Source organism: Dunckerocampus dactyliophorus, chromosome 9, assembly GCF_027744805.1.
Source record: "Dunckerocampus dactyliophorus isolate RoL2022-P2 chromosome 9, RoL_Ddac_1.1, whole genome shotgun sequence".
NCBI classification, from domain to species: Eukaryota; Metazoa; Chordata; class Actinopteri; order Syngnathiformes; family Syngnathidae; genus Dunckerocampus; species Dunckerocampus dactyliophorus.
This window is the reverse complement of record NC_072827.1, coordinates 7,677,501-7,703,633: the sequence shown is the minus strand read 5'-3', so window position 1 is coordinate 7,703,633 and position 26,133 is coordinate 7,677,501. Positions and strand designations below refer to the sequence as shown.

Here is a 26,133-nt window from a genome sequence, read left to right as displayed (position 1 = left end):
CAGCTCAAGTCTCTGCTTTTCATTTGACCACGGCTGCAAAATATGCAAAAATGGAGGCAACGAAAGTTGCAAGCAGCAGCATTTTGACAAAGAAGGTGAGGAATTCAAGAAATAACTCATAGCAAAACACTACGGCGGTGTCTGTGTTGATCTCACCACCACATCCTGTGTGTTTGGCACAGGATGTCTTCAGTGAAGGTCATGTATCCTTTTCATTCATCATTTATATGCACTTAGGATTGTTTTCTGCATATACAAGTATAAAAATGTGTTTTGTGTTAACATTTGTGCGACATGTGGTGTCATTGTGTTAGTTAGCAAAGAACTACAGAGTCCACCGCTGATGACATCATAGACGGGTGAAGGAGCTGACGTCTGCTTCCTTTTTCCATGCATTAGCAAGACGCTAACAAGGATGTTTTGGACTTATGCAGTGTATTAATAACACAACAAAACACACACTATATATGAATGTAAACAAACTGAGGCAACATTTTTACATACATTTTTGACGCTAACCGGAGCGTATGCTGAGGTTCCACTGTATTTAAGGTGTTAATATACTGCAGTCATGTACGTTGTAGGAAAAAAAAACAACCTACTTTTTTCACAATGTGCTCAAAACTGAACAACTTGACAGTCTTGGTGCTGTAGGACACGGCCAGGACGCCCTGAGATAGAACAACATCAGTAACGCCGCTCCCAAATACCTGCGAGATTTCAATTCATATCTTAATAACACATCACTGCCAACTGATACATGTCAAACACCTCAAACATACTGCACAAACCTTTTTGTTGACCTCCATCATGCCCACAATTTGCAAGGGGAACATTTGAAAAATGGCGAGATGCATCACTGTGCTTTCTGTCACACCGGCCTGGCAAAGTGGGGAATAAAAAAAAATATATATACATACATACATACACACCATTTGATGAATTTTAATACAGTAGACCCCCGCTTTTCACGGGAGATTACGTTAAAGGGACAGTTGATGAAGATGTATGACATCCCCATCAGCAGTGTAGTCCATCAAAAGTGACTTACCTTTCTGGGGCTACTTAAGTGAAGTTTGGCTTTTCAAAACAATATGCGTTCGAAAGAGTTATACATATGCATGACAAAAATGCCTCCTCGAAAAAGCTTTACTTCCTCTGACCTCGTATGAATGCGCGCTAGGCTGTCCATTGTTGTCTGTGTGATGACGGTGCATCCGCCGCGACGTTGCAGCCATCTCGTTTACGTATGTGTTCCACATTTGCAATAAAAGTGATTGCTGTAATTTTTTGATGAGATTAAGCTCCATAACCCTCACATTTTCTTTTCAATTTTCATTGTTCAATCGCAACACAATCCAGGTTTAATCCATAAATATGCTTCATACACTTATTAAACACATTTCAAGTATAAAATGTGTAGCTACTCACCACTAATCAACGATAATGGAAGATGATCCATGAACACATGGAATGGGAGTCGCGCTGTAGTCTTTCGCTTGGTCATCAGGCAAGCCACGTCTACATAAATTCCAGTAAGGACTCACTGCAATTTTTGAGGCCGGATTCACCGTCGAAGCTAGCGTTAACGTAGCCAAACAGCGATGGTGCGTTCAAGGACCGCTGAGCAAAGCGGAAAATCTCAATGCTTAACACAAAAAAATGATCACTGAAGCAAGAAGACATAAACATGTAAAAATTGTGTGTGGGTATGTGGGGGGGGGTAACAGCAGTACATGTACAGTATGTTGTCCATTTTATCTGTATTATCACCTATTTTATAAATTATTACCAACTTATTGTAAATGAGTAAAAAACTGCATATATTCATAGACAAAAAGTGCTTTTTTTTTTTTTACAAAAAAATCTGAATTTGTGGCTGTGAATGCACAGGGATCCACTGTTACACAAAATTGTAGTTTGCAGTAGTATAGAATGAAAATACAGTACATAAGGCTGAGAAGTAGGGGTGCACGATAATTCTCGGACCAATATGAGGGAATCATGACGTCATACCGATAAATAAAATAACACCAAAAATACCTCTGATAACCGATAATTAAAAAAATAATGCTCCAATGAGGCGAGATTATCCATACAGCGCGGGTGAGAAAAACAAGCGCTCCTTTTTCCCCCCCCGCCTGTGACGTTAACTGCCTGTCGTAACTTCCCCTGAGCTCACTTGTAAACATTCACGTTCCGAGGAATGCGTGTTGTACCAAATGCTCCTTCATGAGGGAAGAAAACAAAAAACATCGAGCACACAAAAACCTCATCAGCCTCAAACGCCAGTGCTGCGGCGTTTAAAAAGTGCAAAAGATTTGCAAGAGACCTCCGTGGCATCACGAAGTGTGTGCTCGAATACAGTGCACCTTGGTGGGCCATGCCAGGTGGCTTCTCCTGCTCTATACTCCGGTTCCTGACCTCCGTAGCGGTACAACGGCTGCTCAGAGCATGTGTCCAAAAATAGTGCACTTTGCTGGGGCACGCCAGGTGGATCCTCCCGCTCTATACTGTGGTTCTCCTGATAGTAGTGATGTGGTAGTAGTAATGTCATGATATTCGATTAGGACAAATCAACAGGCACAGTTGGACAAATCCATATTTGTTCCAGTCCTTCTTAACTCTAGGTGTGCACAAACCACACTTAAATCTAAATTTTAAAAAAGTAGATATAAAAAGGGTACCATATCGGTCTTGAGAAGTTATCGGTATTGTTTTGAAAAAAAGATATCGTATATCTTTACTCAGGAGTGTCTCTCGAATATCGTGGATTCATGCTTACCTGTCGTGCTACGGGGTTCTCTCTGCTTTGAACAGATTTAACATAAAATATCTCCTGTGAAACATCCCAGCTTAAATACCTAAAAGATATTTAAGGCATACATAAAAAAAAAATACAATATGATCATTCATATTTAAATATCCTCCAAGCACAAGCAGTTTCCATTTACTTGAATTTGTGTTTTGAAGACAGGAAAACTCTCTGCAGCTCTTGTCCCGTTGCGTCTGATAAGCGATACAACCAGTTATTGGCCGTGAGAACAAGGAGGCAGGGCTTCTGATCAGAAGGAGATGCCAATGTCTTTTCCTGCCAACGACATATTCCATGTGTCAGGCCTCTCTTTACTGTACGTAAACATAAAACATAAATACAACATTGACTGTGTTGGCACTTACAAGCGGGCACTGACACAGCAAGGTATCTTCGAATTTCTCACTTTTAGATCGTTTAGGCAAATTGTAGAGAAGGTGAGGCTCGGCATGGACACTGGAAAGTTCATCACAAAGTCATCATGCTGGTGTTAGTTTGCATATACCGCAGCGTTTTCATTGTTTTTTTTTTTTATCTAAACAAATGTGCAAAAAAAGACGCATTAGATCTTGTTGGGAAACCAGCTGTTAGTAATTGCTGTCCCTCGTTTATCGTGGTTAATTGGTTGCAGAGCCGACCGCGATAAGTGAATTTCCGTGAAGCAGGACTCCTTATTTATAAATGGAATATTTTCAGTTATGGCATAAAAGAAAAATTTGTTCTTCTAAATATGGTTTTTAGAGCACATTAGAGCCCTCAAGACATGAAATAACACCCCTACAGTAACCTTTACACACAATATAGTAGACATAATAAGAGAAAATAAGACATATTAGACACAGACCCATATGTTAGAAGTTCCTTGTTGTTTTTTTCTGAACAGCGTACTTCCACTGTTAAAATCCATCAGTGTATTGCAATGGAAGCTTTAAATGGCTTTCAACTTGTATTACCCAATATAATAGACTAAATAAAGAGCAAATAAGCTGTTTAAAGGAAAACTTTTGCCCCTCATGCACAATCCTTATATGAGACATGAACACGCAGCTAAGAATGCACATAATGCCATAATGCCTATTCCGCCTATAAAGCCATCTGAAAAAAATCTCCAAAAAGCGCCAACGCTGCATTAACATAATGTGACCTGCATAGTAACCAAGCTACAGCAACATTGTTGTCATTATTAACATTGTTACGCTGAAGAACTACGTTACTGGCATAGTGACACCTCGCCACACCACGGCGGCTAGCTACTAGCCGGCTAGCGACTGGCTTCACCACATACTCGCTCGCAATGCCTCAGGCCACCACCGAAAGGTAACGCTACGATGTTGCTATGCAAAATCAATGCAACCAGGAAGGAAGTTCCGCTAATGCTGAAAATGACATTACATGAACATGCCTGTTACAACATGTTCACAGCATGTATACTGTATAAAACACATAAAACTTTGTTGGAGGTGTTTTAATAGCAGGCTTTGTAGGCGGAACATGAGTGTCCCATTACGTGCATTTATTAGCCTCTTTTTAGCTGATTTTATATCTTGAAACGCGCAGAAAAGAGAAAGACACGTGTGTTTGTCTTACATAAGGATTGTGTATGATGGGCAAAATTCCAGAAATGGTGCAGTTTTCCTTTAAAATGTAAATAAAACTCCTGCTCGAGCAGTGCCACAGTAAATGTTTTCCCTAGGGAACCTTAGTGACAAATCCAGTGTGAGGAAAGTAGTTCCGGTTAGTTGGTGGAGCCCCTTAAGTAAAGCATTTGGCTTCTCAAAACAATATGGGTTCAAAAGAGTAATACATTTGCATCACAAAACTGCCTCCTCGAAAGAAAATCACATCTCTGAATCGCTCAGCACTATTTTCTCTCTCTCTTGGTATCGCTGCGTGCTACCCTACCCCTAGCTGTCAACTGTTGGACACATTACCTCACCTGCTTCACAGTGTTTACTGCTGGCATAGTGAAAGTAAACATATCTGACTACGAAATAAGTGATGGCACAAAGCCAAAGGGATACCTATATGAGCAGGAATACACGGATGCCAAGTGACTACATGGATAGTCGTTTTTACATCTTATTTTGACTGCTTTTCAAATGAGTATAGCTAGTTGTTATCTGGAACAGAGGTCTTCAAAACATGTTTCTTTCCTCGGTCTTGGGCGTGTAGGAACGTAATCCGTCTCGCTGAAGTGTGCACTATGAAGCTGTTTCATCCTGGCCTTTGTTACAGCCCAGACAATTACAAGTCTGTGCAATTATTTTTTTTAAAAATATTTTCTTATTTGACAATATCACTCTAGCATAACTGTCACATTTACTCTCTTGTGTCGCGGCGGTCTTCATCTGCGCATGTAAACACTGCGGAACACATACACAACACATAAGTGGTAGCGCACAGTGATACAAACGGAGAGGAAATAGTCCTGAGTGATTGTGAGGTCTGATTTTTTTTTCGAGGAGGTATTTTTATAATGCAAATGTATTACTCTTTGGACGCATTTTGAGAAGCCAAACACTTTACTTAAAGCAACGGTCTCAAACTTGTGGCCCGCGGGCCATTTACGGCCCACCAAATCGTATCTTGCAGCCCGCGACTGGACATCAAAGAGTAGTGTAACTGAATCCCTCAAACATCCGGGCAAGCTCTGTGTTACTTACATACTTACTGGGGCAAGTAAACACCAACACTGAACTAACAGTGGTGTTATCACTTGTATCGTACTGAGATTCTCAGCCCTACTCCCAATTCTTGATGCGGCCCAGCCCCACCCAGACTGTACCTCCACTGGCCCCCAGTGAAACTGAGTTTGAGACCCCTGACTTAAAGGGTCACTGGCATGATTTTTCAACTTTGCTTAAATTTGTTCTACAAGTATATCGTTTGTAATTATGTTCTACGTTGTTTGTTTTTTGAAAGTAGAAATTAAATGTTGTACGTGGGGGGTGCCATTTTGGTCTGAACTCCTTAGAAAAGGGCCGATTCCCAAGTGAGGCCGGCAAAGGAGCAGCTCTCAGCTAACGCCTAGTAAACAAACCCTTCAAGAGGCAGCTCGTCGAAAATGTTGTGTTGCTGCTGGCTGTTCACAGTGTCCAAGCAATACTGCAAGTTAGTTTTATTTTCCAAAAGACGAAGGCTTAAGACTACAGTGATTGAAGCAAGTACACAGACGAGGGATAAATGGACCACCGCCTCACGCTCATTTCACTGAAGACTGCTATGAAGAAACACCTTAACAAGAAGCATTTGGCTTGACCCATGGGCCAAAAAGGCCCGATAGGACTCCTTCAGCTTGACGTCATCCCTCACCACTGGTGTCCACCAACGAGTTCTGGGATTACCAGCACGAGTTTTGTCACTTCATTGGGGTCTGCTGAGCCACTCTTTGTCTGGTCCCTCCCCTATGACCTGTTTGTCATGGGTGACCCTACCAGGGGGCGACAACCTTGCGCCTAGAATCACTGTGACACGCAAACTCCTTCACCACGATAAGGTGGTAGCTCAGGAAGGAAGTCATACAACTTCATGCCAATAAATCCCAACTATCCCTTTAACACTGCAAGAGTCATGAAGTCTGCCATGGCATGTCTGACATGATAGGGTGAAAAACGTTCAAAGTGCAAAGTTTTTACGTTTAGACATAATACACTTGAGGCTAACTGGTTAGCCCGCTAGCTAGCAGCCGTCTCGAGTCCCTGCAGCATAAGAGTTGTGCAATGTGATGTAAACAAAGAATAATAGGTCTGTAAAGGTGACTAAAAAGGTAATTAGAAAGTCCAAGAGGTTTTCTTAACTACAAAAATTATTCACTGTATTAACACTGAATCCTATATCACGGAAATTCACATTTAGCGGCGTCAGGTCTGGGACCAGTTAACCGCTATAAATGAGGGGCGACTGTACATTCACAATTAGAATGCTTCTGCCATGGATTTGTATGTTAGTTCATTTAGTTACTTCATGTAGCCATTTTATGCTTGAAAATGCTTAATTTAGGCCAATAATAAGTACCATTTGCTGCAATGATTCATCAGCTGCCTCTGTCCACCAGTGGGAGCCAGAGGAGCCTCCCTCTGGACTCCTCTGGCTCCCTTTCCCCCGGCAGCAGCCATGTCCAATGGAATGCTTTCCTGGGCCGAAATGCATGATGGGAAGCCATTCAAATGGTTGTTTTTTATTGTAAACTCACATTGGTAGTTGTATTGCATATTTCTTAGCCACCTTTTGAGTGTTAAGTTGCTGTGTGGTGAGTTTTAAGATGAAACGCTGAGTCAGACTGTTATAATAATGACCTGCAATTTCCAATGGGTTGACAAGCTTGTTCTGAGTTTTTTCATAGCTCATGATTGGCTCCTGTCAAATAAAGAGCCGCCTTGTCCTCACAGACTCGTGCACACCACAATATACCATTTTATGACGTGGACATGTGCGGCTTATGGTCCGGTGCGTCTTATACACCGGAACTTAAGGTATATAACTTATTGGCATATTACAAAATATCAAAGTGGCCGTTGCATCCTTTTGTCATTCACAAAATATGGATACCCCTGATGTATACTCACCAACTGTAGCAACTCAGGTAATTTTCCAGGTAGATTTTACCATTTTCATACATTACTGGAGATTTTGAGGTCTTGCTGCACACTTTGGAGAAATCCCTGTTGTCCTGGAAGATGACGGTTGATATTCAACATGCACAACAAACACATGTACACGCAATGCAAATACACAACACACAAGACTTTGATTTTTGCTTCCATCTTTCATGAGCTGAAGTCCACGTGTGACAACAGCAGCCCAGGACCTGCACATCCAGCATCTTTACCACCACATCTCCACATTTTGGAGTGGCCTTTTATTGGGGCCAGCCAAAGTCATGCCTCTGTAATAATCATGGTGCCTAATCACTAGACAGTTAAAATGTAGAAATATGTTTGTGTACACAAAAAGTTTAACATCTTTTGAGTTCAACTTGTGAAAGATGAGAGCAAAAACAAATGCGAGTGTAATTCCCCTGCAAATTACCTGCAAAAGGATGCTTCTAAGGACCTTCAAATTGAGCCTAGTTAGAGTTCCACCATCACTGACACCTCTACTCCTGATGCTCAGCACCTTAGCAGCGTTCATGTTCCTTTTTTTCCAGTGTGGCGCCATCATGTGGTGGCATTTTGCTCTACCACTCACGTGCGCATCTGAAAGACAACAACAAACAATGACATGGAGGTGCAGTGCCTCCCTGTGACATTTCAAAAATGTAATATCATGCCATAAATACATAAAGTAAAGGTAGATGTAATTGAACTCATTTATATATATTCAGCATATACTGTAGAGCAGGGGTGTCCAAAGTGCATTTGCGATCTATCGCTGTTTTTTTATTGGCCTGTGACACATTTTAAAAGTGTGTTTGAAAAAAAAAAAAAGAATAAAGTCAAAATATTAGCAGACAAAGTTGTAATTACAAGAATAGCAATGTAGTATTTCGAGGAAAAATAACAATTTTAGTTGCATAAAGTTGAAATATTCAAGAAAATATTGGAATATTAGAAAAAAGGGGCCCTATTATTCTTATCCTCTTTTCTGAGGTATAAATGTTGTTACAATGTTGTATTCTCGTGTTAAACGATACCAACGCGTCAGATAATGAGGTTACGCATTTGGAAGCGAGCCCAGAAAGCAGTTTTGGACACGCTGTGTTCTACAGAGTTTTTTTAACACCGACTTGACTTAACCTGGACTTCCTTATACTGGCATGCCCAGCACCCCCACTCTGCTTCGCTCCGTTCACGGTGTTCGCACGTTGAGGAATGGCTCCCAGGAAATGTTTGTTGGGGTGTGCCTAAAGAGTCAAGCATCAGGCAGAAGTGGTTGGAGTTTCTGATTCCCGGCCAGCAAGAGAAAAATATGCTCATCTGTCAACGGCACTTCACACAGGACCGTTTTGTGAACATGGGCGACAATGCGAAGCCGGACTATCCGTCAAACTGTTGCTGAAGTCCGACGTCTTTCCAACGTTACTTGGTCGTGTTGAAGAGTCAGAAGAGCAAACTGTAAGTAACAATTTATCTGTGTGTATTTTGTGTAAGTAATCGGACAAAAGGGGCTCAGCAGCTGTCCGGAAGTCCTCGGGAGCGCTTGGGAGTTTGACCAATCACAGCGAAGTGGGTTCGGCGGGAGGTGTACCTGGAGGAGGGCCGGGGGTGGAGTAAATTACACAGACCATTTGGCCGGGAGGCAGGAAACACTGCAGGAAGAGGTGCATGGTCTGGAAGATCTAAAAAGCTTTCTGTGCAGGTTATCGTGTGTAGCTGCTCTATAGGAGTCCAGAAGTCAATACAAAGGCCAGAAAATTACTATAATAGGTCCCCTTTAAAGTTGGAATATTATGGAAAACAAAACATTTAATAAAGTTGTCATTTTTGGACAATTTGGATGTGGAAAAAGTTATAATATTATTGGAATAAGGTCAACCTATGCATGGAATAAAGTCATAATTAGAAGAAAAAAATTACAATAACGAAGTTGAAATGTTTGAACAATTAAAACAAAAACAACAGCACAAATGTGTAAAACAGCTGTAAATTTACAAGAATAAAGATCAAATTTTAAAAAAAGTTTACAATACGAACGAACGTAAAGTTGTAATTTTATGAACAAAAATGTCATTTTAATAGCATAGAGTTGAAATTTTAAAGAAAAATTACGTTATTTTTTTAAACGTCGTGATATCATGAGAGGAAGGTTTACGAAGATTATTTAAGAGTAGTTTAAATATTTGGAACATTTTTAAAAACATTTTCACCTATATGACAAAGCTGAGATGCAGTTTTTTTCTTGAAAAACTGTATAACTTCTTAACATATCTACATGTGATGCTTTACTAAATATTACAGTGTCAAAGTTGCTTTTTTTCAGTTTTCACTATGAAAAAGACATTTTTTAAAAGTGATGATATTATTAAAAAGCAAACAAAATAAAGTTGTAAGTTTTGAAAATTATTGAGGTTGGGGTGATAACATAAACAAGAAGAAAAAAAAGTTTGAAGTAGTTGGAAAATGAAAAATAAAAAAGATCAGCAGAGATGGAAAAAAACAGCTGCAATTTTATAAGAATAAAGTCAAAACATTAAGAGAAAAAAGTCAAATTCCAACAAGAAAAAAGCAGCAATTTTAAGTTATGGGAATAAAGTCAAAATATTATGGGGATAAAGCCATAATAGTCTCCCTCCCTCTGTAACTGGGTGTTTAACTTTCTCACAGGCAGGCCCCAGTCAGTCAGAGTCCACAATCGCACATCCAGCTCAAGAATTGTGAGCACTGGGACCCCACAGGGGTGTGTGCTGAGTCCACTCCTCTACACGCTCTTCACCTACGATTGCGTGGCCTCCCAGAACAACACCAGCATCATTAAATTTGCGGATGACACTACAGTCATCGGACTGATCACTGGTGGTGTTGAAACATCATACAGAAGAGAGGTGGCGGACCTCGTAGCTTGGTGTCATGATAACAATCTCCTTCTCAATACAGATAAGACTAAAGAGATGATCATCGACCCAAGAACAAGGGAAAAGGAGCCGCATAGACCCTGTTTATTGATGAGACTGAGGTGGAGAGGGTGAAAACCTTCAAGTTCCTTGGCACACACATCAGCGAGGACCTCACCTGGTCTCACAACACCCAACAAATTATGAAGAAGTCCCAAAGGAGACTGTACTTCCTGAGAAGACTGAGGAAATTTGGCATGTCCACCACAATCCTGAGTTGCTTCTACAGATGCACTATCGAAAGTGTCCTTACCGCCTCCATCACTGTTTGGTACGGTAACTGTACAACACGTGATAGGAAGGCACTCCAGCGGGTGATCAAGACCTCACAGAACATTGTTGGGGCAGCCCTCCCCTCACTGCAAGACATTTATAAATCTAGAGTCCTACGCAGAACACACAACCTCATCAAGGACAGCACACATCCACAACACTCATTATTCACACTCCTACCGTCAGGAAGACGCTACAGGAGTTTGAAGTCCAGGACCACAAGGCTGGCAAACAGCTTTTACCCACAGGCCATCAGGCTTCTCAACGAAGCACTCGCACACGCCGCACGCAACACACGCACACACTCATAGCACTTTATTTATTTATTTATTTATTTATATTATTTGCTTGTATTAATGTCTCTTCTGTTGTTGTTGCTTAATTTATTGGTATATATGTTTATGTGTTTATGTTTCTTATGTTCTTATTCTTTCTTGTGTTTCCTTTCTTTTCTTGGGAGTATGAACAGAATAAGATTTTCATTGCATGGTATAACTGCTGTTTTACTATGCACATGACAATAAAACTCTTGAATCTTGAAAACTCTTGAATCTTGATATTACAAGAAGAAAATAAAAAAACCCAACAAAAATGGAAAAAAAAGAGCAAAGACCAGATTAGATCCACAAAGACTACAAAACTTGTAGTGGGCTGAGCTGAATCCATTATTCAGTCCACTGTCCCACACGGTAGGCGGTAGGACGCTGTACATGCACCGTCCAACTACCAAACATTCTCTCACGTTTACTGTGTGGGCGACACTTGAAGGAAGAACAAAATCAGTCGTTGGAATATCTAGAATTCATAAATAGCAGGGATGTCCGATAATATCTATTGAAATTTCATGCAACAAATGTAATTTCTGTTTTAAAGTGACAAGATGCGGAAGATACGCCAGTATTCAAATAGATGCCCACCATCATCAATCTTCTGCCCTAAAACATAACAGAAGGGCTACCACTGATCTGTATAATATATCTGGATAGCTCATTCACGATGACTTGTGAAGGCACGCGGCCGCCATATTGCTACTCGCAAGAAACACTTCTCGGGCAAACTTTTGCATTCGTGGTGAACTTTTTATTAATTCGGATTGAACAAAATTTTGACTTAAGATGCCTGAATGTGCAGATATTAACTGCACAAATCGCCAGTTCAAAGGCTGTGGACGAACATTTCACCTGTAAGTATGATTGAAATGTAGATTTATGATTGATAATTGTGTGTGTGTTTGTGTGTGTTTATTGTTATTACACATTATGGTTATCACATATTATTCCTGTGGTTTTTGTTCAAATATATTTTTCTATATCAGAAAAGAGGTTATTTCTATTTCATAACACAAACAAAAAAAAATCTGAAAAATGTTAAATGATTTTAAAACTTGTCCAAAGTCACCCTCTTTTATGATTTATATTTTGTACTGAGGAGAGCATAGTGAATTGTATGAAAGTAAGAAAAAAAAGTAAAGGATCATGACCATGGATTTTAGTGGAAAAAGGGATGGGATATGCAGTTAAAATTAAAATCTCTTTCTAGAGGAGTAAAACTATGCATTGCTATAGGGGAGTGCTGAGCCAGGGTGCGGAGTAGAATTTTGTCTCAAAGGCAATGAGAATTGGAAGGGGAAAAAGTACATTTAATATAGCCAAAAGATAGAGAATAACGGATCAAATCGTTTTTAAGGGACGAAGGTTGCGTTACTTGAAGGAATGGGAGAATCTCCCCGCTTTTTAATTTAAAATATAGATGTTCTGCGAGCCTCTTCATCTGCTTTGTACACGATGTACGCTGTGCGAATGTAGTCGCGATGTGAGTAGTGAGTAGTAAGATGGCGTCTCTTTGGCTTCAGCGGCTTGCGACGTATGAGCTATCCAGACTTATTAGTACAGATCAGTGAGGGCTACATGTTCAACAGAACTGAATGATGACGTCAAACACCGTCGACCACGTTTGACATCAATAAGAGACCATGCACGCATGCGCACAAAATAACGCTCTCGGTGACCGCGACAACAAAGCCAAACTGGGTGATTATGGTTTTATTTCCCACTGTAATACTTTAAAACATATTCTCTCTGAAATACCCCTGTGTCTGAGACCACTACGGCATGACTCTTAAGTAAATATGCATTACATTGGCGATGCTAGCTGAAGAGGTAGATATGCATCGGGTTAAGTTCATTCAAATGTATTTATATTTGGCTCCGGTGACACATCCAACGGTGATGAAAACCAACTAATGTAATGTATAGTTACACTTGGTCTAATATTACCGTAACAGCGTTGGATGACTTGGTTTAGCTCCTTCTTGGTCCTCTGGTTCAAGTTAAAGTCTTCTTCATGTCGACGTTTACAGCAGTGGCCTAACGTTTAAATGTAATGACTGCCATCAAGTGGAAGCAAGGTGTAACAACATATATCAAGACGTCGCACTTAGCAAATAAACTAGACATGACTTGTCTGGATATTTTAATGCTCTAAATTGTTTCAATTAACTTTATTTTGACATGACACGCGAAAATGGGCTGCTCAGCTTTTGCATATCTATTCGAGGGCTGTTAAAAATAGCACGTTAACGGCGGTAACTCATTTATTTAATTAATTACGTTAAAATGTTTAGCGTAATTAACGCATGTGCAACATGTCAAGCCACACCTCCCTGTCATGAAGGCAGACGGAAGAATAGTGTAGTGTGAGACATAGTCACACACAGTCTGATGCTCTTATATGACTTTACTCTGACCTGAACACATCTACAGCAGTGCAATTCCAACACCATATATGTATCTCCAACTCACAAACACGTCTCTAGTCCTCCTCGGGACAACACTCCCTTATTGTCACGAGATGACCGCCAGATGCATTCACAGACACTCTGAAAATCACATCAATGTCTTTATTATGCGTGTATGTGTGGTCTAAATACACAAAAAGACAGAAAAACAATAAGTGGATATTGTTATCACTCGCTTGCGTAACTCTTACTGCGGAAGTACAATTTGATGCATTAAAGTATGCTTGGAAATCCCAGATGATACATCTACACTCAAAAAGTGAATTCAACTTCAATTACTTGGTGTCTTTGAATGCAACACTTCATGGCTCATAATAACGCCATTAAAGTGTTGTGTTACTGTTAAAGAGACTTGTGTTAGGCAAATAGGTTTTCAGATGTGTGTTTTATCTTTATCGGCTCCAGCATGCCACCACGACCCTAATGAGGAGAAGCGGCATAGAAAATGAATGGATGGATGGACGGATGGATGTGTTATCTTTTAGCTTGAGTTAATTTTCAGTTCATTTGGAGTTGTTAGTACATACAAATATATAGAATCGTGTCCTGTCATTTATCTTTTTGTTCATAAAATACAGTAAAAAAAAAATGGCATATTGCACACATAGTTGCAAATGGTGATTAATCATCATTAATTAATTTGAAAACTGATTAATTTGATCCAAATTTGTAATCATTTGACAGCCCTAATATATTCACAAGATTGGGTACACTTGCACAATGAATAATGCACAATAGCAATACAGTACTAAGTGTATGGAGAGAGGAATTGTTTGAATGAATATCTCCTTGTATTTTCACAGAATAAATGCATCAATTGCGGCGCCTCTGTTTAGCCACACTGGCTAAAGTTTGGAGTGTGCACAGAGTGTCGACAAGGTTAAAGTGCACAGAAGGAAGACCCTCTGCTCCACTGGGTTCAAGAATTCTGACCAATCCTGATGACATCTTTAAGCACAATATGTGGTCAGTCCAGCATCTTCAAAAGCTACCCGCAATGTATTTGATTGATGAAGTGTAATTGCCCGCGACCCTAATGAGGATGAAGCGGTATAGAAAATGGATGGATGGATGGAAGTGTAATTGTAGTCCAGCCTTTAATTCCACTGTTTTTTCTTTAGGGATCATGTGCAGTGGACGGAGGAGGACGTTGAAAACGCACAGCTAAAAGCTGAGGAAAACTCCAGTGTGCAAATCCCTTTAAGGGAACAAGGCAAGAATGCGTATACATTTGAATTTAAAAGTCATTACCTGGCATGTACATTTGTGAGACTGACACTATATCCACACGTCTTTCACATAGCTACATTTGACACTGAGGCTTGTCGCTACTGGGATAGGTTTTATGAGCTACACCGTCGGAAATTCTTCAAAGATCGAAAGTGGCTGCTTTTGGAATTCCCAGAACTGCTTCCACCTGACTTAGAAAGCCAAGCCAGAAGCATGGAGGGGGACGCCAGACATCCGCAACTCACACTCTTGGACTGCAACGCCGATCCGCGGCAACGGTCTCAAGATGCAGAGCCGGAAACAAACCAAGCAGCCAAGCGCGTTTCTTACCCGGGACAGCATGCGCCTTTCAGGATATTGGAGGTTTTGCATTTTATGTATGTTTTGAAAGTCGCAATGCTTGCTTGATAGGATGCAAATGAGCACAAGAAAATGTGTAAAGTGATGGTTGCTGGAGTGTTTCTTATGTTTGCTTTCATATGTATAATATTCTGTTTTTGCAGGTTGGATGTGGGGTCGGAAACAGCGTATTTCCTCTTGTTAATAACACCAAGTAAGCGTCAGTTGAGTTTTTTATTTATTAGTGTTTTTTTCTACCTTTTGCATTGCATTGTGTTTTTGTACAAGTCGTCCCTCATTTATCGAGGTTAATTGGTTCCAGAGCGGACCGCGATGCGTGAATAAATGGAATATTTTCATAGTTAAAGCATAGAAAACTAGTTTATGACCTAAATGTCTTTTTTTTTACCATTATTAGAGCCCTGTGGACATGAAATAACACCCCTATAGTCACTTCCACACTCCTATTATTCTTTGTTTACACCACATTGCGGTACTCTGACGTGACGAGGATCTCTGAAGGGACACAAGAGACGTCTGCCGCTTTAAGCATAGCAACATCCGAGCTAAGTAGTAATGGGCTCCACACATAAGCTCACATCCAGAGCGAATTACAGGTCTTCCACGCTTTTGATTGGCCGTCAGATTTGGAGGGAATTTAGGGGTATCGAAGTCGTTCAGCGAAGGAAAAGTGGTCGGTGTTGATTGTGTTCTCTTGCTAGTACTGGATCTTGCTGGTATTGAAGATAAACTTACATAAATGTCCCCGTAAATGAATGTAAACTTACCTGATATGTTTACTCTGGCTCCAACAAGTTGCCCATGCCGCTGTTTTTTTGTGGGGGAAATCTGACAGGACAAGTATTATTTGTTTTTTAACACCTGCGGATTTTGCTTGTCGCTTGGCTGGATGGTGACTCTCCATAATAGCCCTGTCGCAGGGTCCATTGAAAATGTATGAACTAGAGGCGACATCGCCCCCCGTGTGTGGCGCCCATTAGCCTCCAATTTATTTATTTCAAACTCTGAAAGGGTTTTGAAACGGAGTGGGGAAGAAGGACAAAGTAAGTAGCCAAAAACACACCACTCCCACACAGAATGGGAGGAGAACTTTTTTTCCACTGTCATGTCGGGCTTTGCATCCATGGCTGATTCCACGTCTCATCAATGTAGCATTAGTGATGCTTACTGACCAGAATACTACATATGACTTGTATTTCAATATTTTTTGACTAATAATAGGCCATAGTCAACCACGAAACAGCAATCATTTATTAATACATTTTTGAAAAACCGCGATAGAGTGAGGGACGACTGTATAATGTATTTTTCATATTCACTTTCCAGCGAGACTTAATAACTTACTAACTAATCACTTTAATGTGATTAATGAAGTGTCTCTTGTTTACAGAGAAAAGGGTGCATTTTTGTACTGTTGTGACTTCTCGCCATGTGCTCTTCAATTGTTGAAGGTAAGAAGTCAAGATATGACGTTGCATGTACGGGCTGTGTCTGAAAAGTTCCAGTACTGGTGTCACAAAAGATTGATTTAGAGTCCAAAATACCAACTACAAGTTTTCCCCTTTCGAAGTAATCCCCCTGGAGTCTAATGCACTTACTTTCCCATCCTTCTCTGCCACGCTTGCATGCACTTCTGGAAGGATTCTTCCGGGATCCTCCACAGCGCCGTCATCATGGTCTTTTTGATGTCGTCAAAACGAGTCCCCTTAATGACTCCCCATGACTCATCCCCGGTGATGACTCTCCCTAGCAAGTCTGGTTCGGTTTCAAGGCGCTCGAGGATGTCCTGACACACTTGCAGCCGTCTTGGCACCATCTTTGCGCAGACTTTCCGCATGCCCAAATATCAGTGATAATCTTCCAGACGCTGTCCCGACTCATGCCCAGCTCATTTGCAATCAGTCCAACAGTCAGCCAATGATTGTGACGCACCGTCTGCCTGGCCCAACGTTGACCTCAGTCCTGGTCGTTGAGGGCCTTCCCCTCCTGGGGTCGTCTTCCACGTCCTCACGTACTTTTTTAAGTACTTTTTTTGGCCTTCCAGGTGACTGATAGGGTTTTTTGTGCTGTGTTCCTTTTAAAGTGAATGTTTGTTTACAAGTGAGCTGAGGAGAAGTTACGACAGGCTATTATTAACTTCACAGGCAGGAGAAAAAAAGGAACGCTTGATTTGCTCACCTGCACAGTACCAGTAATCTCGCTTCACTGGAGCGTTTTTTTAAATGATCAGTTATCGGAGCTATTTTTAACGTTATCGGATTTATCGGTGTGATGTCAACATTTCCTCATATCAGCTCAATAATTATCGGTCCGATATTTATCATGCACCCCTACTTTTAATCTAACACAACACATCCAGTCTTGGTTAATCAGAGATGTTGCTGTACAAGAGATGTTCTTAATGTGTAGTACTGCCCTAGATGTTATTCCCAGGGACCACGAAAAAGACATTTGTGTTTCATCACTACTTTGCCCTCCCCTCACAGGGCCATCCCGACTATGATGACTCTGTGTGCCATGCGTTTATACATGATATTTGTGAGGAGGAGGCCTCTCTTCCCTTTCCTCCACACAGCCTGGATGTCATTCTTGCAGTTTTTGTCCTTTCCTCCATTCATCCAGAGAGGTGAGTGGAATAAACAGCAAAATAAAAAAAAAACACATTGGAGTTGGCTGCCTTTTATCACTTTAGCACTTCCATCAAGGCCCTTTATTTTTCTGTAGCTGCGACTCATACTCATAGGAAATTTACTTAGGTGCACCTGCACAAGCTAATGACCAGGGGTGCAACAATACAGAAAATAAATGGTTTGGTTAAATTTGATATGTTAATGTCACGGCTCAGTATTTTTTCATATCTTTTTTAACTTGTATTTTATTAACAGTTTGAAAATAAAATGTTTGTGGTGCAGCTATACCTGCCTACATATACCTGCGAACAATAACGAAAAAGTAATGACAATTAAATTCAACGTGGCAATAAAAATACGCACGAGAGGGTGTCACAAGATCTCGTGTCACAAGATCGCCTGAGATTAAAACGTGACTCATTCAGGAAAAAAAATGTCTGGTGGGCATTGGGCGTGGCACTATAATAAATAAGTTAATTAATCACACAATAAATAAAAATGAGCTTGATCATTTTGCCGGCCTTAACGTATCACCATGTGCATGCGTGTTTTCCTCGTCTCTCGCCTCCAAACTGGCAGGGAGAGAGTTCACTCTATGCATTGGTTTCAGCACCATGGCGCTTTTGTTCCATAGAACAACGGCATCAACAGAGTGAGCCCTTTTGTCAGTCATAGTCTCTTTTGTGGGTGGAGGCGGGGCTGCTAGCATACACACAGAGTGCAGAAGTGTGTAATGTAGGAGAAATTTAATGATTGAAATATATTCTCATATATTTTTTTTATTTTTTCATTGTACTTTTCTTAAAAGTAATGTTAAAATCTTGTTTCCTCTCGTCATAGATCCAATCTTGTGTATCGCCTCATCTCGTGACACCCCTAACAAGCACACGCAATTCATTAATATTGGTGTTCATAGATTCAGTAGTACCGTAATTCAATCAGTCCACACTTTATGTACACATTCAGTTTGTTATTCAACATTCCAATTATAAAATGAAAGGAAACTATTATCCAACTAACAATATAGCTGAAGTCAAGTCAACACATAAACTACTTAAGTCATGACAAGATTGTTTCAATTCATCATAAAATGATAGCAACAAGTAAATGTAGAAAAACACTGTAAATGTTCTGTAATGGAGTGCAGGGTGCACACGGTGCAATTGAGTTTTTTAAGGTTTTGCGTGGAACAAGCGACTACAAATGCAATGAGGACTTTTATTGTATGTGTATGCATCTTACCATCTTACCAATGAGTTAATTGACCCGGAATTTGGATAATAAAGATGAAAAATACAGTTTTGCATGCCGCTCGAGATGCCGTCTGCAGCCAGCCGCAAAAAGAATCGCTGATTGCTTCCGCCTTCGGGGACTTTGATGTCAGCTGACGGATGTCGTGTTTGTGAATTGGATTACAGTTCCGTTTGATTTCCAGAGGTATCCAGCTGAAACCACTGTATCAAACGGTTCGATACAGATACATGTACTGTTGCACACCAACTAATGAAATCCAATTTCAAGTAAAAATGCCTCCAACAAGGTTTTAAGGTTTTATATCCATGCTGTGAGCATGTAGTAACAGGTACATTCATGATAACATGTAATACTTACACTGTTTTGCCCTATTTTGGCTGTTTTACGCATTAGCGGAACTTCCTTCCTGGGTGCATTGATTTCACATAGCAACATAGAAAGGAACGCTACACCTTGCGTTAACTTTTCCAAACTCAAAAACAAAAACCCAGCAGCAGTGGTGGCAGCTCCAATATGTAGCGTTACCTTTCGCTAGTGATGAAGCTAGTTGCTAGCCGGCTGGTAGCTAGCCAGTGTTGTGTGGCAAGGTGTCACTACACCAGTAATGTAGTTCTTGGGCGTAACAATGTAAATAAGAACAATAAGAACAATGTTGCTGTAGCTTATATATGCAGTTCACATTATGTAAATGGAACATTGTTGGTGCTTTTTGTTGTTTTTTTTCAGAAGGCTTGATAGGCGGAATAGGTGCGTCCCATTACGTGCATTCTTAGTTGCCTCTTTTTACCAGTTTGTATATCTTTAGAATGCACAGAAAAGAGAAAGACGTGTTCATGTCTCACATAAGACACAAAATTAAAAAAATTAAAAAGTGCAGTTTTGATTTAAAGCTCTTTGAATTGTGCACATGCGCTTCATGTTGTGGACAATAAGGTAAACGTTTCAATCAATGAGATTTTATCTGTAGGATGCAAGGAGTGGTAAACAGACTGTCCTCATACCTCAAATATGGAGGGATTCTTCTCTTTCGGGATTATGGGAGATATGACTTCTCACAGCTCCGGTTTAAGAAAGGTGAGTCTTGCGCACCTCACCTCATGTTCCGTGCGGTCAGTTGTATTCGTAGTCATTCAAAGGTCTCATCATTTGCTGCAATCAGGTCGGTGCTTGTCAGAGAATTTCTACACACGCGGCGATGGAACCTGTGTTTACTTTTTCACAAAAGGTATTGTGCGTGAAATACAATGCAGTGATGAGCTCACCGCAGCATCCAAATAGTAATAGTAGTGTGCGAAAAATATAAATCATAAAAGACCAGGGTTCTCTTTTCTGACTCTGTTTTATCTCCACAGAAGAAATTCATCATTTATTTAGCAAAGCCGGACTGGAAGAAGTTCAGAATGTGGAGGATCGACGACTTCAAGTTAATAGAGGAAAGAAAGTGTCGATGCACCGAGTATGGATACAGAGCAAGTATAGGAAACCATATCCACTTTCACCTCGCTAACAGCCCTCTTTCCTTTTTACACTACTATATTTTTATATCTACTTATTGTCCAAAACAGCATATTGTGTATATATTAAAAACATAGTACATGCAACGGTGTGGTGATCATTATTGTTTTCCAGTAACGGGTAATCTAATTCATTCCTATTTCAAACATAACTAATGCGTTGCGTTGTTATGCACTGATGTCGAAATCAAGTAGGGGTGTCACGAGACTGTCATGTTCTGTGTGCTGCTCTGCTGCCCTCTGTCTGCCATGTGTTGCAGCACACCTCTGAGCCAACCGGGAGGAACTAATTAACACACCTGTGTTCAATTACCTGCCTTCTTAAGCTGCTGTCTGACATACTTCAAGTTCCAGATTGTTACCTGACGTTCTGCAGAAACCTGCTCCTCCCAGCACCTCTTGGTACTCAGTATCTATTTCCCTGCTTGGCTTCTTCCAGCAGTGTTTTTTGCATCCTGATTCCTGCTCAGCTTTATGCAGCGTTTTGAGTTTTATAGGTTCTGCTAGTTTTTGTCAGCAGCTTTTTCAGTTAGCATTTTTGTATCTTTTCCTTCCTGCTTTGTTTCCGTGCTCAGCTTTTTTCTAGTTATTTTTTTCCTGTGACTAGGTCCGGGTGTATTTTAGTTGTACTTTGTCTTTCTTTTGTCATTTTTGTGTTTTTCTACACTGTGGACTATTCTTATAATAAATTTTTTTACACGGACTGCCTCGCCTCTGCATTTTGAGATCCAGCTCTTCAGCCTGTGGCCAGTCATAAGATACCCAACTCGCCAGACGAGACTATGCACAAGACTAGGTCTATGAGAACGGGATGGGATTTTAATGTGAATTTTAAGAAAAGTACAATGAAAAGATATGACTGGACAAACGGACTTTTATTTAATCGAGTCACAAAGCAATGCAGGTGCGTTTTGAAATGTTTCTGACAAATTGATGCTCAAAGATATTGTCAACATTTTTGAGAGCAAATAAACCACCGTTATGATAGTACAGCTCACTGTTTTCTCTTGTTTACTTGTCTTTGTCTGGTTACGTCAGGGCTGTCGTTTGATAGTTGATGAGCCACATTCCACAGGTGGCTACTGCGCCAGTGAGGGCGAGTGTGTCCAAGGTCCGCCTTCTTGGCAATGTTGGTCAGGGACTGGGTTGCATTGTGGAGGGTTTTTCACAGATTTCAGACGCGCATTGCAGGGCTGACAAGTCTGAACATCTACGTGGGTTGATCTGACAAATCTTAAGTAAAACTGATCAAATGTAGAATAACTACAGCTTCTGCTTGGACATCAACAAGTAACAAGCAAAAAGCCACAGTGCACTTAATAATAATGCCTTGCACAGTGCCACTTCCATATTACTGTATTATTATTCATAGTAGCCGAGCCATAGTTCAGTCCGATTGGCTTCTGGCTGCCCTGTTCTCATGGTACAGCCTTTTTCCAAAAGAGAAATCTTGTCACGTTTCATGTCTCGTGAGATCTACTGTGACAAGATCATCATTCAGATCATTATCATCCTTATAACACAGGCTGCTGTTGCTGCCATAGCCCACAACAAGCTAAAACTCAGTTCTGAATCCCCGACATCACTTTGTGTCCTCCATCCATTCTGCTCCCCTGCAAGGTAAACTGTTTTAAAGGAAAACTCCACTTTTTTTAAGGAATTTTACCCATCATTCACAATCCTTATGTGAGACATGAACATACAGTATATCTCTCTCTCATCTGTGTGTTCTACAACAGTGATCCCCGACCCCCGGGCCGCGGGTCATTTGGTACCGGGCCGCACAGAAAGAAAAAATAATTTCCATTATTTCATTTTTTTCATGTTTAATTTTGAAAAGTGGCCGGATTCTCTCTGTTACATCCGTCTCACTTGACGCATGTCCATTGTGCGTGTGCTAACTTTATGTCATGCCGCACAGACATCTACTGTATTTTTACCATTTTTCTTTCACCTCATATTTGTTGTCAAATGCTGATACTATGTGGGAATGCATAAAGGTAAGTTTTGATGAGTTATTGAGTGCTAATGCGCACATTTGTCTCAAGTTCATTCATGCTAGCACACTGCCTTTCCCCACACACATCAAACACTGATGTAATAATCTTTCTGGAAAAACTTGGCTGGAATTTGAACTGGTGGATGGTGCATTTTGTGCTTCATGTCTTTGTTTTAAACAATACATAAGATAAATTAGACCTGTGGTGAAATTAATGCGCCCAGGAAGGAAGTTCCGCTAATGCTTAAAACAGCCAAAATAGGGCAAAATAGTGTAAGTATTACATGTTATCATGAATGTACCTGTTATTACATGGTCATAGCATGGATATAAAACCATAAAACCTTGTCGGAGGTTTTTGGAGGCATTTTAATAGCGAGCTTTCAAGGCGGCATAGGTGTGTCCCATTACGTGCAGTAATGAGCTGGCTTTTTTTAAATCTGTTTTTATATCTTTAGAATGCCCAGGAAAGAGAAAGATGTGCGTTCTTGTCTTGCATAACGATTGTGGATGATGGACAAAATTCTCAAAAAAGTGCAGTTTTCTTTTAAATGGCTTATTTTCTCTGATTATATCTATCTATATGCGGTAATAGGAGTGTAACGGTGACTATATGAGGCTTATTTCATGTCTAGAGGGCTCTAATGTAAAAAAAACAAACAAACGCATTTACAAGATCATATACAAAAATACTCCATTTATAAAGAAAGAATCCAACCTTTAATTCACTTATCACGCCTGGGTTCGGAACTAATTAACCGCCATAAACATAGGGTTATTGTATATGCAAACAAGCATTCACACTCATAATCTCACATCTATGGATAATATACACTATACAGTTGATCTAAATGATAGACATATTATTGAAATATTGTGTGTAGTGACTGCATAAAATATAAGAGCTGAATTACAAATGAATAAACTTTTCAAAGGTATTCGGATGTATTGAGATGCACCTGAATACATATTTTTCAAATCTCAAGTACTACCATTTCCCATTTGAGAGCCACTCTTTTGAAGTCGTGTGTGCGGATCGATACGGAATTATCGATACTACCGATACTAGCTCTCCATCAAATCGAAAATACCGACACGTCAGTCATTTGTGGTAATGTTTGTCTGAAACTTTCGTCTGCTGAAACAGTGACTGATTGTAACTGGAGCCATGTGTGAATTGTCAATAAGGTTTTCATTCTTATAGTAGTTTTTGAAAATAATTTATTTTAATGGCTTTATTATGTTGCTCGTTTTATTTTTTGTTTAAAATAACAAATAACTGAAATTATAATTTACTTAATTAATAAATTAATTAAATGTATTGTATTCTCTATGCTATGATATGAAATAAACTACTTTTTACAATTTACCAGACGCGTTATGTGAATTTGCACAAACTATCGGTATCGGATCGGTATTGCCGATACCAGCCTAGATTTTACTCAGTATGGGATCGGAAACGAAATCAGTGGTATCGCACATCACTACATTTAGTGATATATTTGAGTGCAACCTATTCCCAAACACATACAAGTATTATGCACACCCATTCCCCAAATAGTATTTTGCAAATGCAAAAAGCGTTAAATTGTCGTAATTTTGATGCATGTTTGGTTTGGTTTGGTTGTTATTGCAACGGAAAAAAACTAACCCTCCATTAGTGGATTTTGCACACGCTGCGTGACGTTGGCAGCCACTTGAGGACGCAAGAGGTGGTGGACCAGCCAGGACTCACAGCACTGAGGTGTCAAGAAGGTTACGAACAAATTATAATTACCACTTTTTGTCACAAGTACCGACTATTTCGTCGGCGGGCAACCCCTGTTTGTTGGCGAGGAATTCCGCCGCCGGCCGGTGAAGGACTGTACCGGCCGCGCGGCGTCGACTCCACGGGAGAAAAGTAGCTTGATGAGTGTCCAAAGTAGTGGAAGTTTGGAGGGGCCGCCATCTTTGGTCCCAGCTCTCCACGTCCTCAACACGGACTGTGTTTTCACCAACATACCACGGCTGTGTTGAAGGCCCACAAGGTACAGTGAAACTCTTCGGGGTGATTTTTATGGTGTTTTTTTTCCACTAGCGGTTGTTTTTTTGGATGGGGGGAGGAAATGGTAGCGAGCGACGACTCGTAAGTGGTGAATAATGCTGGCTAGTTAGCCTGAGCAGCAAATCGGCGGTTCCAAAGTCCATTGAGACTGTTGGGCTGCTAGCTAGCAGAAACAACACCGTCATCTTTTCTAGGCTCTGGATGGGCTTTTCAAAACCTGAAAACGTGCATGCAAAAAAATGTCGTCAAACACGAAACGAGTCTCAAAGGTCGCCGTTTGTGATGGGTGCATCCATGTTTAAGCGTGCACTTGGCTAACATGTAAGGTAAAAATGGGGTTGCAAAGACGAGGACAAAGCAATGCCTGCCGATGGTTAACAATGTATCAGCAGTTGACACATTGTGTAGGTGTGCATCCACCATTGTTTGTCACAACATGACGCCTATCATCACTGTGCAGCAGCCTTGGCATTTAATACGCAGCTAATGTTGAAAAAATGCTGTTAAAATGCGGTGCATTATTGGGATGTTAACCTTAACTGACCTTTTTATCAAAGCAATTTCAATCAGATAACCATGCCTGCAAAGCTTATGAAGTGACACCATTTTACTGCATCCTCGTCTTTGATCATTTCTTCTAAGAATGAACACCAACTGAAACATGACAGTCACGCAGGAACAGTGATATTTTGCTTGTTGTCTGTATGCTTTTATAAAATGCTTTAATCCTTTTGTTTGAACTTTATTGTCCAATTGACTTCATCCTTGTTGGAAATGGACCATTAGTCATGGCAGGGCCTTTCAGGACTTTCTCAAGTGTCTCTGCCATAAACAGGTGGTCAATGTGCTGAGCAGCATGGAGTTAAAATGACATTCATAGCAAGGGCTGTAAGGGTTCAACCGCTTGTTCTTGCAGGGGCTGGAACGTAGATAATTCTTGTGCATAGAGAGGCCTTCAGGGCAAGCCTTTATTAAACATATTGCTGGCTTATGGTCATGCGTCAGACACGCACTGGGTCAAAATGGAGTAGGCGATAACCCAATCTCACGCAGGCTGAATGCAAGAAATAGAAAGTTCAAAAAAAAAAAAAAAAAAAGTGCAGATTTTCATTGACCGTCATTGCAATTTTTAACCTGCTTAGTTAATTGCATACTTCAGAGAGCTGGAGCAGTTTTATTGACTTTGGGAGCAGCAATCAGTAAATCATTGCAACAGCTGTAGCAGCTAGTCAAAAGTAACGAGTCAGCAAGTTCTGGTAGACGTCAGTCCCCTTTTTTTAACAAATTGTGTCTGCTCATTTCAGCGCCTCACAGGCCCATGCAACCGTGAAAAAAACAGATTAAAAAAAGTCTCTGACAGAATTATTGTTTCATTAACTCTGTAAAATGTTTTTATGATGAATCCATCAAACCAAGTAAATTTTTCCCATAAGAAAACTAATTAATCCATTACAGACACCTAAAAATGTTAACACAAAACAGGTTTTTGGAGTTACACATGCATGAAACAATTGTAAATGCATATAAATGAGGAATGAAAGGTTACTTTTATTTTGACTGAATACATGATTGTTGCCAAAGACACAATGTGGCAGTGAGATCAATGCGAATACCACCTTCATGTTTTGCATTGAATTATTTCTTGAAGTCATACAAGTGCCTGCATTT

The 26,133-nt window shown here is 40.4% G+C and overlaps 3 protein-coding genes across 10 annotated transcripts in view; 2 read left to right on the top strand and 1 right to left on the bottom strand.

The window, feature by feature from the left end:
* dcaf17 (ddb1 and cul4 associated factor 17) overlaps nucleotides 1-13,001 on the bottom strand; it is a 29,490-nt gene extending 16,489 nt beyond the window's left edge. For 3 of the 5 annotated variants that reach the window (XM_054787604.1, XM_054787601.1, XM_054787605.1), the window contains exons 1-9: nucleotides 12,914-12,995; nucleotides 8,551-8,657; nucleotides 7,844-8,010; nucleotides 7,381-7,484; nucleotides 3,181-3,271; nucleotides 2,955-3,091; nucleotides 2,786-2,864; nucleotides 792-881; nucleotides 603-710 (exon numbers count right to left, since the gene is read on the bottom strand). In XM_054787604.1, the coding sequence (XP_054643579.1) occupies nucleotides 603-710; nucleotides 792-881; nucleotides 2,786-2,864; nucleotides 2,955-3,091; nucleotides 3,181-3,271; nucleotides 7,381-7,484; nucleotides 7,844-7,975 (741 nt within the window). In that variant the 5' untranslated portion in view covers nucleotides 7,976-8,010; nucleotides 8,551-8,657; nucleotides 12,914-12,995. Of the gene's footprint in view, nucleotides 1-602; nucleotides 711-791; nucleotides 882-2,785; nucleotides 2,865-2,954; nucleotides 3,092-3,180; nucleotides 3,272-7,380; nucleotides 7,485-7,843; nucleotides 8,011-8,550; nucleotides 9,002-12,913 lie in introns of all 5 variants that reach the window. The other 2 variants (XM_054787602.1, XM_054787603.1) reach the window with 2 other exon arrangements.
* On the top strand, nucleotides 12,585-21,392 carry mettl8 (methyltransferase 8, methylcytidine). 4 transcript variants are annotated; one of them, XM_054787610.1, is made up of 10 exons: nucleotides 12,585-12,667; nucleotides 14,238-14,400; nucleotides 14,556-14,647; nucleotides 14,738-15,027; nucleotides 15,168-15,217; nucleotides 16,415-16,475; nucleotides 17,511-17,650; nucleotides 19,876-19,982; nucleotides 20,068-20,133; nucleotides 20,261-21,392. In XM_054787610.1, exons 2-10 carry the CDS (start codon nucleotides 14,243-14,245, stop codon nucleotides 20,413-20,415), a joined length of 1,119 nt encoding a protein of 372 aa, XP_054643585.1. In that variant the 5' UTR covers nucleotides 12,585-12,667; nucleotides 14,238-14,242; the 3' UTR covers nucleotides 20,416-21,392. The 4 variants fall into 4 exon arrangements, with proteins under 4 accessions (XP_054643585.1, XP_054643583.1, XP_054643584.1 ...); XM_054787608.1 differs by having other exon boundaries at nucleotides 20,045-20,133; XM_054787609.1 differs by having other exon boundaries at nucleotides 14,556-15,027.
* A 2,689-nt stretch (nucleotides 21,393-24,081) lies between these two features.
* Nucleotides 24,082-26,133, top strand: part of tlk1a (tousled-like kinase 1a) — a 36,076-nt gene continuing 34,024 nt past the window's right edge. Inside the window, exon 1 of the mRNA XM_054788359.1 lies at nucleotides 24,082-24,448. The gene's annotated coding sequence lies outside the window, so the exon portion shown is untranslated. The remainder of the gene's footprint in view (nucleotides 24,449-26,133) is intronic.

Excerpts from the sequence above, each read along its gene's own strand:
- mettl8 (XM_054787607.1), top strand. The coding sequence starts at position 14,243 with ATGCATCAATTGCGGCGCCTCTGTTTAGCCACACTGGCTAAAGTTTGG. Across the intron at positions 15,028-15,167 it reads CGCCTTTCAGGATATTGGAG|GTTGGATGTGGGGTCGGAAA; the intron begins GTTTTGCATTTT and ends CTGTTTTTGCAG. Across the intron at positions 17,651-19,875 it reads TCCTCCATTCATCCAGAGAG|GATGCAAGGAGTGGTAAACA; the intron begins GTGAGTGGAATA and ends TTTTATCTGTAG.